The sequence below is a fragment of the Ursus arctos genome, unplaced genomic scaffold (assembly GCF_023065955.2).
Source record: "Ursus arctos isolate Adak ecotype North America unplaced genomic scaffold, UrsArc2.0 scaffold_34, whole genome shotgun sequence".
NCBI classification, from domain to species: domain Eukaryota; kingdom Metazoa; phylum Chordata; class Mammalia; order Carnivora; family Ursidae; genus Ursus; species Ursus arctos.
Window position 1 is genome coordinate 24280101 of NW_026623030.1, and position 16243 is coordinate 24296343.

Sequence of the window (16243 nt, forward strand, 5' to 3'; positions counted from 1 at the left end):
TTGTTTGTTCTGTTAACTTCCTCCTTACTTGTTAGTTCTCATGTAGCTTTCTTCCAGAGTGCTGGCTTTCTTTAACTGCTTGCTGGCTGAGTTTTCCTGGTCTGCAATACTCTGTGTTTGGGAATTCCTATTTGCCTGATTGTTGATTTGATGGAGTGTTTCTGAGTTTTCGAGAAGAGATGGCTGTCCTTACGAGGTTCTGTGTTCTTGTGGTTTGCTGGGTGTAGGAGCTCTCTGTCCTTTGTGGGAGTTAGCTCCCCTGGAGCACTGCCCTGCATGTCCCTCTGCACGTGGCTGTTGCTGCTTGCTACTCTGCAGGAAGGAAGGTGGGGCCCCTCAGGCTAGATTCTCTGCAATCATTTCCACATGTCCTGGTAAACTGCCCCCAAGACCTTCTCCCTCTAGCCACTGATTGCTTTTTGCACCTTCCAGATCTCACTCTTGGTAATTCTCTGCTTCCTGCCTTTTAAACTGTGTTTTCCTCCAGTCTTTCTTTTTTTCTCTAATATAATCTTTAAGAATCTATGGTGTTGATTAAACGAAGCATGTCTGTGCACTGCATATGGCCCATGGGTTGCCAGTTCGTAACATCAGCCTTAAGAGAGGTTCTGTCCTCCTAGGGAACTGATGTTTGCTTTTTTAAATTAAAAAAATAAAGCATACATCCTCCCACAAGGATGTCTTTGTGCTAAGAGACCAAAGAGAAATAAAGAGTATTAAAAAAAAAAAGATATATGAGTAAGTATTGTTTCTTTTGGAAATTAGAAAATACAGATAAGCATAAAGAAGAAAATAAGAATCACTCCACCCAGAGATGACTGGTGTGAAAGTTATGGTGCACTTTCTCTCTCTCTCTCTCTCTCTCTCTCTCACACACACACGTGATTTTGTTAATATTGGTTTGAAATTGATATCAAACTACCGATAACGTTTTAAAAGTTGGTTTTCCACCCAACAATATATCATGGGCATCTTCCCATGTCAGTAATATTTGCTTCATTTAATATGTCCGTGTTTCAGGGGTGTCTGGGTGGCTGAGTCGATTGAGCCACTGACTCTTAGTTTCAGCTCAGGTCATGATCTCAGGGTCCTCAGATCAAGCCCTCTGTCAGGACTCGGTGCTCAGCGGGGAGTCTGCTTGAGATTCTCTCTCTCTGTCCCACCCCCCCCCCCAAATGTAGTGTTTCATTCCATTTGGAGCCATAATATACTCAATGAATTCCCTCTTGTCAGACATTACGTCGTTCCTAATGTTCAGTGATGCTACAATCCAAGGATCAAATTCTAAAGTGGAATTCCTGCATCAAATGCAGGAATTTAAGAGTTTCCCAAGAAGAGAAGTCTTCAGATGAAGAAAGGCAAGTCAAAGGGTGGCCTTGTAGACACCTGCAACCAGCCTTGGGAGCGCTGCTTTGGGCAAGGGGAAGACCTGAAACTCACACTTGAAGCTGCCAGTCCCTTTGCCTATCCTTCCTTGGAGACATCGGGGGAAGGAGGACGCACAGCCACTTGGTAAGAGCCCTTTTCACTTACTGTCTGAGCACTCTGCCCTTCCAGAGGCCCTTGTCAGGAGGAGGGTGGGGCAGGGTGCTCAGTGTCCACCCAAATCTGGAAGTGAAACTGGTTTCAAAAAGCAGAGCACAGAAGCTGTGGAGGACGCTCAGGGGACTAGAATAGGTGCTCTCGGCCAAGTGCCTCTTTCCCTCTCTTGATGCCCTGTCATCCCTTATCTTCCCAACATGGCCCACACCTCAGGCTGGCTTTGAGTCCCTGAAACCTTGACAGCTTTCTAGAAGTGCTATTAGGTTGAACCACACGAAATTGCTGCTTCTGTAGGTCCAAAGTGGTTGAGTATTGGCAATTTCTAGGTACCTCTGGTCTGGTTGGTTCCATTGCTTCCGTCTGTGGAACATTTCTTTAGCACTCATTCGGAGCTAGGCACCGTGCTAAGCAATTTATCATCATTTTAAACCGACACAACTTGCTTAGACATAGAATTGCTCCCTATTTGAAAGAGAAGAAAACTATGGCTCAGAATTTCCCCTTTCAGAATCGCTTGGGAGCTGATTCACCCTCCAAATTTACGATCTTAACAGTAACGACAATATTTGGAGTTGTAGTTAAAGGAGCTGGAGGCTCTGCCACGTACTGACTGTGATGTCTCTTGGAGAGTGCCTTAACTTGGCAGAGCCAGTCTCCACCTCTGTGCATGTAAGGTCCCAGTGAGAAGTGTTCTTGATATTGTTTCCGTGTTAGAAAAATCAGTTTGGTATTCAGAGACTCAGTCTTTTCCTCAGTAAGTTGGATATCATAACCACTGTGCTCAGCAACACCGGGAACCAGCTGTTAGGACACAGTTCCAGGCCCAGCCAGAGAAAGCGGAGCCTGGGAGGGGGAAGGAGCCCCACCTCCACCCACCACGTGGAGCGCCCGCCCCGCCCGCAGCGCGATTCCCGGGAGGGCGGGGCGGGGTCGGCACTGCACCGCTCGGCCAACGCCTCTTCAAGGCCACAACACTTGTGAGTGGCACCACCTGGCCACCGCGGCCCGCAGCATCCCCGGCAGCAGGGAGCGGAGGGGCCGGCGAGGGGCGGAGCCTCAAGGCGTGGCCTCCGGCGACCTTCCTCCCCGCCCCACCCCCCTCCGCTTTTTTTTTTTTTTTTTGTCCGCCTAGATGCGGAAAGGCTCCCCTGCGCCTTTAAGAGGCCGACGCGGGCAGCCGATTGGGCGAGACGCGCCGGTGACGTCACACCGGGGCCGGCGCCGAGGCGGCCCCGTCGGCCCGCGCCCTCCCCCTCCCGCCCCGCGGCGCGCTCGCGGACCCTCCGCGCGCGGGCCGGGCCGGCACCCCGTCAGCCTCGCTCACCCGCGTCGCCCGGAGCCCCGGGGAATGCCCCCGGCCGGCACCCCCTATGGCCGCCGACGTCTTCATGTGCTCCCCGCGCCGGCCCCGCAGTCGGGGCCGCCCAGTGCTGCTCAAGCCTCAGGTGCCTGAGGACGACGACGACTCGGACACCGATGAACCGTCCCCGCCGCCCGCCTGCGCTTCGGCCACCCCGGCCCGGGCCCACGCGAGCGCCGCGCCGCCGCCGCCCAGGGCCGGGCCGGGCCGCGAGGAGCCTCCGCGCCGCCAGCAGATCATCCACAGCGGCCACTTCATGGTGTCGTCGCCACACCGCGAGCACCCGCCCAAGAAGGGCTACGATTTCGACACGGTCAACAAGCAGACGTGCCAGACCTACAGCTTCGGCAAGACCAGCTCCTGCCACCTGTCCATCGACGCCTCGCTCACCAAACTCTTCGAGTGCATGACTCTGGCCTACAGGTAGGGACCCGGCGACCCCGGGCCGGCCCCACCTCTCGAGAGGAGCTTCCTACTTTGACAAAACCCGCGCGGAGGGCTCGACCGCCTGAGGACCCCAGGGCTGCATGCATTCCCATTGGTTCTTGCCCCTTTGGGAGGATTTATGGATCTGGGATCCTCAGTGGAAGCCAGAGGGGTCGGTGTCCTGGCTTCTTCCCCTGCTAGCAGTGCTTGGGTTCTTCCGGCTTCACGTTCTTCATCCAGGCCCTCGCCTCCAGTGTCCCGAGGCCACGAAAGAGGTGTAAATACAGGCTGCCCCTTGTGTTACTCAACTCTCCTCACCCCTTCCCCCAAATGCTTTGTGTGTTTCCAGCAATATTGAATAGTGGTTAAGAGCAGCTGTCCAGGGGTGGCTTAAGTGCTGGTTGCAATATTTAATGGTTGTGTCAAATCTCAGAGCCTGTTTCTTGTTTTATGAAGAGGGGATGACAGTAGTATCAGCCTCCATTGGCTATTTTGGGGATGGAAAGAGAGAGGTAGTGCTTATTCCAGTGCCTGACACATAGTTAGATGCTCCATGAACGTTAGCTACTTCTCTTATTGTCCCAGCGGAGGGAGGCTGGGTCGCCTCACATCTACTTTATTGGGAGACCCTCTCCCACCTTAGTGGCCACCCTGGGTGCCTCCTAGGTAGACTTTTGGAGCCACAGCTGTTGGAGGTGCAGTCTGCCCCCCTGACAAGTTGGAAGGTTCTTTGGTCAGCCCTGAAACGTTATATGGAGATGGCATTGTTGAGGGCAGGCATCCCAGACACCATTCTGACACGTGGATCCAGCTCTGGGCAGAAATCCCTTTTTTTTCTAAGTCACAGATACGCCTGGCCCTCATGAGTTAAAGTGTCTTTCCACCCTCTCCTTCCGTGTGCATGTTAGGTGTTTATGCCAGGTGACTGCTTCAGCAACAGAACTTCTTTTGGGCTAGCTGCAGTGCAGAGCAGTCCAGTCCTGCACGAAGCTCACGATAGGATCTCTGCTTGGGTGGGGGTTATTGTATTGGTAACTGGACTGGCTCAGGCTGTCTTAGGTCTGCTGTGCAGGCAGCACAGGGAAAGTTTCCTAGGAGACTCCAGAAACAGGGTAAAGAAAAGTAGGTACGTTCCCCCCACTCCCCCCCCCCTTTTGGAGAGCCTTTAAACCCAGATATATCCAAGTTAAAACATTACACATTTACCTGAAGTTAAAACATGGCTCAGGGTAGCATTTTCCCTCTCTGGAATAAATGATTAGTCAACTTGTTCCTTTGTTATGTTCCTGAAACGAACCCTCCCACCCCCACCCCATTTCCTCTCTTGAAGGTTTCCCTGGTGGTTTGTTTGCCACATGGCTGCAGTGTATTACCCAGAGCTCTCTTCCCATCCCCCTTGCGTGGCACATTGGTTAGGTTCTGCTCTGATTCTCTAGTCTTGCCAGTTTGAGCTGGCACTGAGCCCGTGAAGATGGTTCTATTTTTTTTTTTTTTTATGGTATTGAGATTGCAGCCTTTTGCCGTCTTTTAGCCCTACTTTCTCAGTCTCGAATTTTGAGCACTTCATTGGAATCAAACCCACCTAGATCATAGCATATGCCACAGGAGCCTTTTCCAACAAAACTATAGGTGAAAGACAGGAATGTGTTTTATTAAGAGGACTTAATCCTTTTCTTTCTTTTAATATAAACTTCGTGTACTGGGAGAGAAGTGATGATTAAGTAGCAGGAGGCATGAGTAGAAAGCTCTTACCTAAGCTTTGCTAAAGGAAGAATAAACCAGTCTTCCCTTTGCCCTTTTAGGTTTGGATAACCTAAAGGCTTATTATTAAATAACACCAAAGAATTTTAGTAATGGCATTTTTTCCCCACTTCTTTCAAAAATATCTTGGCAACTGGCCATTGCTCAATTAAGTTTCTTGATTGCAAAATGCGCCCTTACCTTGCTCTTCAAGACCTCCAGCCCCACTGGCTCTTTCGCTTTGCTGCAGTTCCCTATGCACAAGTCCTGCCACTCTGCAGGTCCCCAGTGGGTATCTGCCTAGTAATTTCTCATGAAGATACTCTTTGTCTCGCTGATTTGACTGTCCCCGAATTTAGTTGGCAGTGTGGAACTGTGGTACAGATTGACAGAGGAATGACTCAAAACCAGTTGTCTGGGCTGTAGCCCCTGGCACAGAAAGCAGCAAGAGAACAGAAGTGAGTTTCTGACCTCAGCTGTCCTATCATGACCACTAGCTGGCTGTCAGAGAAGGAGGGTTGAGATGGGGGCAGGGAGGGAAGCAGACTTGATCTCACTGGTGGTCTGACTTCCCTTTCCATGGGGTTCAAGCCTTCACCACTGTTGTCCAGGTTTTCTCCTTCTCCTTGGACCTAGACGAAGGCCAGCGGGGCCTCTTCTGCGTGACTGTTTCTGGCCTAGGCTCTTTCTAACCTCAACTTCCTGTCTGTCCCCTGGTCTCTTGGTTCTAGCTGCCTAACTCTCCCTGGTACACTCTGTGCTTTTTTTTTTTTTTTTTTTTTTTTTTTTTGGTTTGGTTTCCTGTTAAACTGCTGTCTCCCAGCTGTTTCCAGATGAGGTTCAACAGCTCTTTTGGGGAGGAACTAAGTGCAAGGGAAGTTGTGGTTATTTTTTCCCCAGTCCCGTGAAGTGGTCCAGGGATTCTGAATATGATCTGTTCCTGAACATGCAAAGTCTTGAACTCCTAAAGGGTCCTTAGCAAGACTGACTTTGGGTGGGGGAATAGGGTGTTTGAGAAATGGGGACTGCACGTGAGTGTGCCCAGTGGCCCGTCTGGGTAAGTAATAGTGCCAAGGGGATTCCAGCTCCATATCTGGCCTTAGAATCCATGTCCTTCCCACTCTGTGATGCTAAGTAGCCCCATAGCAAAACATCTTGATTTGGTCCTACAATGGGTGCTCAATTACTGGGACGTTCTGGAGGGGAAGAAGTTGCCTTTCTCCAAGGCAAAGTTTAGGTGATAGATCATGGGGAAAAAGCCCGTGGTTTACCTTTTCAAGCCTTCCTGTCTGCCACTGTAAAATGGGGAGGATAAAACTGACCTGCAGGATGGATGTAAGGGTTAGCGGATAGAATGTCTGGGAATGTGTCTAGTACCTAGCAGGCAAGAGGGGGCTTCACACGCTGAATCCAGTTCTCTGTCTTTACCAAGCTGACGTTTAGGAGGACCAAGAGTCCTCATCTGTAAGCTGAAGGAAATAACGTCTGACTGGGGTCTTTCAGTGTAGCTTTCAAATGCCTGCTTGACAAATACTAAATAGACGCATTCTTGCTTTGCCCATGCTTTCCAAGCTCCACAATGGAGCTATGTACTCTAGAACATAGCTCATGGTTCTTGCCCTCTTAGCATTTTAAGGAATGTCACACATGTAACTCACCCACACAGATTCTGATTACATCTAGTAGATAGCTTTTTTGGGGGTTGGTTTTGGTTTCACTTCTCTACCTTTTTATGTAACTCTTTATTAGGAAGCCTAGGTGTGAATGTCTCCAGAGGGCAAGAGATGTTGTTGTTTTTTTTTTTTTTTTAATGTATTTAGGGATAAGCAGTAGCTTTCTGGACAATGGGTTTCTGCTTAAGTGGATATCTGAGGAGACCTTTTAATTTGGACCTGTGAGATAGCCTTGGGATACAAATTTCCAAAATCTACCCCTGTATACGTATGCTCTGTAGAGTAATCATGTGTTCCTGAACCAAGGTAGGAATCTCTGCCAGACTTAAGGAATTGCTAGGATTAAAGGTTTAGAGCGCGGTATCCTCCAAATTTTAGGTTATCAGTAGAAGTACTTTCTAATGCTAGGCATGGTAACTAGATGTAAATGGGAACCATGCACACAAATGACTAAATTTACTCTTCTGCAACCGTGCCAAAGATAAGCAGGCTTTCTTTTGCACTTTTTTCAGTATTTGATCATTATATAGAATGGACTGAGGGGCATGCACAGGTGGGGATGAGGGCTACAGAGATGAGAAAGACAGTCCCTGTCCTTGAGGAGCTCACAAACTAGGGGGTGGGGGACAGATAGACAGTGGTACAATAGTTAGCAAGGGCTGTGATAAAAACATGAGCCAGCTCTGACGGCAGTACTGAGATTGAGAGAGTGCGTGTGTATTTACGTAATTGCTATCAGTGTGGATGGTTTCCCCTGACATCAGGGTTTAATACTTACCTCCCCTTCCCCATGTTAACTGTCCACAATCATGGACCATATTCCCCAGCAGGAAGCCCCAGTGTTCCTTTTCTCTATCTTCTTCCCTTTAGTAGACTAGGAGCAGATTTCCTTTTCACGTAGGGGCTGATTGGCTAATTGCCATCCTGATGGAAGGGCGAAGAAAGACGATAATATTGGGAAGAGCCTGGGAAAAGAAGTTAGAGGAGAAGGTGGGGGAATTTATTTGCAAGGGTGGAAGAAGGGATGAGGATTCACACTAACTGAGCACTCCTGTGTCCTGGATTCTCTTGATGTGATTTTTTAAAAATTTTATTTATTTGAGAGAAAGAGAGTGAGCACAAGAGATGTGGCGGGGGGGGGGGGTGCAGAGGGAGAAGCAGATGCCCCTCTGCGCAGTGAGCCTGAGGATAATGACGTGGGACTCTGTCCCAGGGTCCTGGGATCATGACCTGAGCCGGAGGCAGACACTTAACCACCTCAGCCACCTAGGCGCCCCTCTCTTTAAGTGATCTTAAGCAGCTCTCACAATAGCCTTCTCAGGTGGGTGGTGGTGGAATCCTCATTTTCCATATTAAAAAAATACCCCCTCCCCAAGTTTAGAGGTTAATTTGCCCTGTTCTGGGGTGAGGCAGTGTCTCCGGAGCGGAAGTCGCCTCTCTCATCTGTCCCACAAAAGCCTGTGGTTCTGTTAGGAGGTGAGAGTGCCAGTCCTTCTAAAGCCAGGCATGGGGAAACCAAGATGGGGAAAAGGAATGCCTTTAGGCTGCTCTGTGCCCTTCCATGTGCTGCCCTTCCTACCCGTCCTTCAAGACTCAGCTCAAGCACTGCTGTCCTAGTACGGCTTTTCAAAGGGCGCGTATAGCACATTGCTCTGCAAATCCATGACCGTTGTGGATTCTGCCTCGTATTGTTACGTAGACCTGACGTGGCACCATTCGTGCTATCTTCACCTTTGACTTTCCCACAGAGCCTAACAGTGTCTGGCACATACTAAGTGATTAAGAAATACTTGGTGGTTTGAAAAGGGAAGCTCAGGGACCTAGAAAAGCCAACATTATAAACTTGCCCTTGGCGAGCCTTGTTTATCTTCACCTCTGCAAAGACAAACACAAACTCTGTGGAGCAGTGCTTTAGAGGATGTCGGTGTGGAGTGGGGCAACAGGCTGAGTGCTTTTGTTGGCTGGTATTTGCGTTGTGGCCCACGTGGACTGTTGCAGCAGATTAATGACACCCCTCCCCCCAATATCCATGTTGTAATTCCCAGAACCTGTGGATATGTTAGGTTAGGTGGAATCAAGGTTGCTAATCAGCTACCTTTAAAATGGAGAGATTAGGGACGCCTGGGTGCCTGGGTCAGTTAAATGTCTGCCTTTGACTCAGGTCATGATCTCAGGGTCCTGGGATTGAGTTCTGCATCGGGTTCATTGCTCACTGGGGAGCCTGCTTCTCCCTCTGCCTGCCACTCCCCCTGCTTGTGTGCATGCGCTCTCTCTGACAAATAAATAAATAAATAACATCTTAAAAAAAAATAAAATGGAGAGATTATTTTGGATTATATGGGTGGGCCCACTGTAATCACAAAAGTCCTTAAAATAGGGGAGGAAATCAGAGAGAAGCAGAGAGAGGAGCAGAGGCCTGGCCTGATGTTGCAGGCCCTGAACATGGAGGCAGGGCTGTGTGCTAAGGAATGTGGGTGCCTCTAAATGCTGTTAGAGGCAGGAAAACATATTCTCCCCTGGAGCTTTAGAGGGAACCCAGCCTGCTGACATCTTGATGTTTAGCCCAGTGAGACCCGCGTCAGACTTCTGACCTCCGCAACTGTAAGATCATAAATAGGCGGTGCTCTAAGCCCAGTCGTTTTGTGGCCATTTATTATAGCAGCCGCAGGAAGCTAATGCAGCCTCATTTGAAACGTTCCTCGAGGTCATGTTTTTAAGCATGTAACCCAGCTTATGTAGAAGGCATTTTCAGCTCTTCTTCAACCGCAGGAGAGCATAACAGCCCACCCTGGGGTTCTCTCAAGTTATACAGGGTGTAGTAGGTACCAGTTCAGGGGATCTAGTGATGGGGGGGCCCAGTTACATAAGGAAAAGCCTGTACAATGGGTCGTATCCTTAGTCCTCAGTACAATTCCTAGAATAGGGTATTGTAGAAAGTTAACTTTACTTATTTTTAAGGATTCATACAATGATGAAAAATTCAGTGTGGGCTCCCATTCTCTTTGATGTAATATGTGCAGTTCAGACAGCAATATCTTAGATGGTATTTTCCATCTTTTGTTGAAATTCTGTCTGTAGTTAGAAATCCAGGCCACAGGAGTTGTATTTTATTTAGACAGAGCTCTTGGGATCAGGATCATGGATCAGGGACCTTCTTGTGCTCACCTGTGTCACGGGGGTTTATTACAAGGATCAAGAAAGGTGCTGGTAATCTCATGATGATTCCAGGATTCTTACGACTGCCTGACTTCAGTGCAGACTGGAGCCAGGTTCCAGGCGGCTCTGTGGTGTCCTCGGCATGGGGAGCTTGTCCTTCTTTCCTACTTCACCCCTGTAGAGTGACTCGGCTCTTCTCAGGCTCTGCTTTTCTTTGCAGTCTTGCTTATCCCATTGCCAGCTGGCTCGCTTACCTGCAGCTCTGTTTCTTTTCTGTGTCAAAGCTTCTGCGTAGTGGGGCTTTTGCATCTGCCTGACTAGGGTTTGCCTGTGGCCTGTGTTTCAGATACAACCCTTGCTTAGAGCTTCCTACTACCACCAGTGCCCTTTGCCAATTGCCAAACTAAGCCCCATAGCCTCCAATTAAAATGTTTGAGGGGGAGACTAGCTGTCTCCTCCCTCTCTGAGCAGAACCTCACAGGTCCCAGAGCATGAGTCTGGCCATGGTCTTTGGATTGGCTGCTCTTTTCTTCTAGAAGTTATTAATCATGCCTCTGTTGGGTGCTAGGCACAGCTTTAGCCTTGGTGATACAGTAGTAAATGAGGAAAATTAGTCATCTCCCCTCATGGAGTTTATATTCTAGTAAGAGGAATCGGTAAGCAAATCAGATGTGTGTTGTTAGTACAGAGAAGAACATAAAACAAGATGGAAGAAGGAAAGTGATAGGGCTGGGGGAGGGTGGGCAGATACTTTATCTCACTGGTCAGAGAAGTCTTATGAGGAGGTGACATTTCAGGTCGAGCTGAAACCTGAGTGGTGAGTAGGAGCCAGGCATGGATAGGCATCCCAGGCTGTAGAAAAGCCTGAGGCAAAGGCCCAAAGTGGAATGAACTTGGCACATTGCAGGGCTAGAAAGAAGGCAACGTGGCTAGAATGTTGAGGGCAGGGTGAGTGGTAGGAGATAAGACTGAAAAGGCAAGAGGCCTTGTTGGCCATGGTGAGAAGTTAGGATCTTGTGCTCACCACACTGGGGGGTACAGCTTGTTGAGGCTGCTCTGTGAAGACTAGTCGATAGGAGACAAGAGTAGAAGCAGGGGTACCACTTGGCAGGCTGTTGGAGCCTTTCTCAGACTAGGATGGCAGCTGTGGAGGTGAGGAGAACTGGATGGATTCAGGGTGGGTTTTGGACTTGCCAAGGGATTGGACATGGAGGATTAAAGAAAGACTAGCATCTGCAATGACTGGGAGGTCTTGGCCTGAGCCGTGGGGACTCTTACTGAGATGAGGAAGCTGAGGAAGGCCCAGTCAACTGCGCTGGCAGGACACTGCTGTGCTGTGCACTGAACTTGCCTGCTGTGGGTGCCCTGTGGCCGGAGCTGTGGGAGGGGCAGCTTCCCTAAGAGGAGGCTGCGAGGGGGCTGTCCATGGAGGGGGCACTTCAGTTGTTCAGCGAGGTCTTCATTATCGCTGGCGCAATCTTTACCATAGCCTTGACCAGTCTTCTGTCCATGCTGTTCTGTCTTGCCTCCCAAACCTCTACTGTGCCTCTAGAGGGGGCCAGCTGCGGATGGGAGGTTTGGGACTTTCGAGGTGGCATTGGGAAGGCAGTGTTTTTTCCTGCAAAATATATACTATCATATATCCCAAAAGATATTTTTGCTCAGCTGGGTCTGGTTGTGGTAGAGGAATACTGCCTGATCTTAAATGCTCTGAAGAAACTTCTCCAAATCTAGCATTCTTAATATATTTGGGGTTGGACTGCATCACCAGAAAAATCGTCTGGAAGGAGGTAGCATAGAAGGGGAGCTCTAGGAAGGTGTCCAAGATCTGGAAAAACAATTTCAGAAACAGGATTCCTCACTTTTGAGTCTCAGAAGTGAAGATAAAGAATCTTAACAGCAAAGAGTAAAGCTAAGCAGTAAGAGCTCAGAAGGAGACAGCAAAGAGAACCAGGCTACTGAGAGAAACAGGTTTGGGAGTTTTAGTTGCAGTGGAGTGAGAAACCATGAGGACTTAGGTAGTGTAGCTTTGCTGTTGAGGAATGTTCTGGGAGTAGGAGGATCTGTTCTGAATGCTACATTTCCTTTCCTCTGTGGCTTGTGGGCATAGGGAAGAGGGTGGCCTCTTTTGGTTTGTCACCATGAGACAAACTCGGTCATCAAAACAAGAAACAGCTTCTGATGTAAAAAGTAAGGAGATTAACTTAGTTTCTAGGTATTTACCCAATAATCGAGTTTCTGAAAGAACACCCTGAACAACTTCATCCTGTGCTCACATGGTAACTGGCCTATTTGCCGGCAGACTACCTTGTCTCATGATGGGCAGCTGGGACCTGCCCTGATAGCTTGATACTGAGCTTTTTAGAGGAAATTAATTTTATAAATCCCTTTTATTTATTAAAATGAAACACTTTGAATGAATTCTTAAAACAACATATGCTTGTATTAGTTTGCTATTGTAAACAACTCTTTTCTAGTGGAGTAGCAAGCAAGGTCTTTTAAAATGCCTTCTTTGTTCTTTAAATTATCAAACAGGTCTTTCTCTGCCTTGGAGCAGGACTCTTAGCCACTTGCACAGACAAGTTTTTGTTGTTTTTTAGCAACGTTACTGAAGTATAATTTATATACCATAAAACACACTCATCTTTTTTTTAAAAGATTTTTATTTTTATTTATTTATTAGAGAGAAGAAGAGGAGAGAGAGAGTGCTAGGTGGGGTAGGACCAAAGCGAGAGGGAAAGACAGACTCCCTGTGGAGCAAGCAGGCTCCCTGCCGAGTGGGGAGTCTGAGGTAGGGCTCAGTCCCACGCCAAGATCTTGACCTGAGCCCATATCAAGAGTTGGACACCTAACTGACTGAACCACCTAGGCACCCCAAAACACGCTCATCTTAAGTATACTGTTCACTGATTTGTTGTGCGGTCATTATCCCAATCCAGTTCTAGCACTGGATTCCGTCACCCCACTGAAATCTTGTCCTTTTACGTTTGATCCCAGTTTCCACCTTAGCCCCAGATGCACTCTGATCTGCTTTCTGTGTCTCTAGATTTGCCTTCTCTGGACATTTCATATAAATGGAACAATTTACATCTGGCTTTTTCCACTTAGCATCCTGTTTTCAAGGTTCATCCATGTTGTGTATTTTACGTATAATAAAGTACGTGTCTGTATTTTATTCCTTGTGATTACTGAGTAGTATTCTATGTATTAACATAGCACATTTGTTTATCCATTCGTGACACATGTTTTTGAGGACCTAGTACCTTCATCATTTGGGTATTGATTTTCCATTCCAGTAATAAAATTCTCATACAGATTGAGATGGGAACTTTCTTCTAAGGTGAGACGAGGAAACGGCAGCGCATGGGGTGGAAAGGTGATTGGTTTGCGCACTACTGGACAGTTGTGCCACTGGTTAGTGACATACCACAACCCCTCTAAGTCATTGTGTCTCTAACGGAGGGTGGGGGGGAAGGCAAGGGGTGGGGGAAGAGCTTAGACTAGAACCATGGTTACCAACCTTATTTATCTTCAGTGGACCTGGTGTTTTTGAGAGAGATTGCCTTAGAAACAGTGTGCATTCAGCAATAAAAAAGATCAAACTACCGGTCTATGCAACAACATGACGAACCTCAGAAACATTATGCTGAATGAAATCAGCCTCACTCTGAAGAGTATATACGATTTCATTTATACGAAGTTCTAGAATAGGTGAAACTAAGGTGAGGAAAAATCACACCAGAACTTGCCTTTGAGGGAGGTTGGGGAGGGGACTGACTGGAAGGAGGCACAAGAGAACTTCTAGGATGGTGGTCATCTTGGTAGAGGATTGTGGATATATTTGTCAGAATTCATTGAATGAGAACAGCACGCGTAAAATGTGTCCATTTTTTATATGTAAATCTTACCAAAAGCAACAGGAACCATTGACAAATACTGAACTCTGGTTGATGTTATACATGCTGATGTGTTAAGGATGCGGTGTGCAGACGTCTGCATCTCACTCCGAAGGGCTTTAAGATAGTGGTTCTCAAACCTTTTGGTCTCAGGACCCCTTTGTGCTCTTAAATATTGAAAACCCCAAAGAGCTTTTGTTTGTGTGGAGTCTATCTGTTGATGTTTACCATATTAGAAAGGAAAACTGAGAAAATGTGAAAATATTTGTTAAAGCATTGAAAAAAATGATAAACCCATTACGTGTTAACCTAAATAACAGTTTTGTAGAAAATAACTGCTCTCCGAAAAAACAAGCAGATCTCTTTAATGTTCAGCGAACGTTCGGTTGGAAGACAGCTGGACGCTCATCTCTACGTTCGTCTGTTGCAGTATCGCATGCCTGGAGAACTTCACTGTATACTCTTGAGAGAATGAGAGTAAAAAAGGAAAAAGCCTCTTAGTATTATTTTGAAAATAGTTTTGATATCATGGACCCCCAGAAGGGCCTCAAGGACCCCCCAGGGATCTCCAGATCACTTTGAGAACCACCGCTCAAAAATAAACAAGGTGGGTGGATGAATAGATCAACTTGCGATAAAGTAAATAGATCCAAGTATTAATTGTAGCATCCAGTTGTGGGGACGTGGGTGTGCCCTGTATAAGTTTTTCAATTTTTCTGTATATTTGAAAATTTTCACGTTGTTAGCAAAATGAGAAAAATGCATTTATTTAAAGAATGACCACCATGGCTTTACACTGACAAATAAATACACTAAAAAATATTGAAGACAACCTTTGGAGTGAAGTATTGATGTATGTTACAGCATGGAGGAGCCTTGAAAACATTATGCTAAGAGGCCAGACACAAAGGCCCACCTGTTGTGATCCCATTTATATGAAATGTCCAGATTAGGCAGCTCATAAAACAGAAAGTGGAGTAGCGGTTGCCATGGGGATGGAAGAATGGTTCGGCACAGCTGATGGGTGTGGGGTTTTTAAAGGGGTGATGAACATGTTCTAAAATCAGAGAATGGTGAAGATCATGCAACGCTGTGAATGTACTAACTACCAATGAACATTTTTATTTTTATTTATTTTTATTTTTTATTTTTTTTTAAAGATTTTATTTATTTATTTGACAGAGAGAGAGACAGCCAGTGAGAAAGGGAACACAAGCAGGGGAGATGGGAGAGGAAGAAGCAAGCTCCCAGCGGAAGAGCCCGACGTGGGGCTCGATCCCAGAACTCGGGGATCACGCCCTGAGCTGAAGGCAGACGCTTAACGACTGAGCCACTCAGGCGCCCCACCAATGAACATTTTTAGAGAGAAAATTTTGTGGCATGGAAATTGTGTCTCAATAGAGACTGTTATTTAAAAAATATTTAAAACACTTCAGATTTTCAGTATGATCTTTAGGAAGTCTGACTTGGGAAGCACTGGACCACATGATCTCCAAGATCTTAAATATGTCAGTGTCTAGAAATTTCATCATTCGGTATTTCCCCATCTCTTCTGTGTATAGTAAATGAGAGAATGGTTGGGAGAATGACCTGCTTCTCCAGCTTGCCGATAGCTTGCCAAATCACCTTCTCTGGGGTTATCCTATTAAGACCTTTTTTCCTCCTTGTGTGAGTCAGGTTACAAATACAAATGCCCACAAGGGCCAGAAAGTGATGTGAGCCATCTGTGAGGAAAAGAGGACCTTTTCTATCATGTATTTTTCTCCTTTTGATAAAAGTCATGGTTACAGAGATATTTTTTAATCGTGAAAACCCATGTAAGCGTAAACTGCATTTGATATGGCCTCAGTGATGGAAGGAAAGGCAATAAGGAGTGGTGGGGTGTGTGGTGAATTAAAGAATGTTTGCCTGGTCTAAAGGCGGCAGCCATCACTCAGCTTCAGGTGTTTGATTCCTGCTATTTCGGAATGTGAGCCAGTGTTACGAGATTTGGCATATTTGAAAAGTTGGCAGAAATCTGAATTAATATGTGAACTCCACTTTTAAATTTTGCTTCAATTTATAGTTTAATGTCTGAATCCAAGTATTAGTTATTCTGGGGAAATGAGTTTAGGCTAGGTTAAATCTAGTTTAGAAGTGAGTCTTGGCCAAAGAGATGAAGGAATGTGCTGTGCTGTTTGCCACAGGTCAGCTTCTGGCACAAGGAAAATATTTTTAGGTGTACTAGCTCTTAATGTGTACCTTCTACCCTGTGCTGTGTTTGAAGTCACGGGGCTGTACTCTTCTGAATATAAAATCTAAGATTGCCTGGTAAATCCCAGAGGTAAATGTGCACCTAGTAGACGGTTACTTTGAGTTAGGAGGAGCTTGGGCAATTATTGTAAATGATCTGATCTTGGGAGATGGAGGGCCGATTCTGCATTTTGCAAATTTCTTGGACTAGAAGTTAC

The 16243-nt window shown here is 46.9% G+C and overlaps 1 protein-coding gene across 4 annotated transcripts in view; it reads left to right on the forward strand.

Moving 5' to 3' along the window:
• The first annotated feature begins 2806 nt into the window (after nucleotides 1–2806).
• MLXIP (MLX interacting protein) overlaps nucleotides 2807–16243 on the forward strand; it is a 77207-nt gene continuing 63770 nt past the window's right edge. For all 4 annotated transcript variants that reach the window (XR_006411225.3, XR_008956997.1, XM_026514823.4 and 1 more), the window contains exon 1: nucleotides 2807–3325. Coding sequence is in view for 2 of the 4 variants with exons in the window: in XM_026514823.4 (XP_026370608.1) it covers nucleotides 2913–3325 (413 nt within the window). In the remaining 2 variants the exon portion in view is untranslated. The remainder of the gene's footprint in view (nucleotides 3326–16243) is intronic.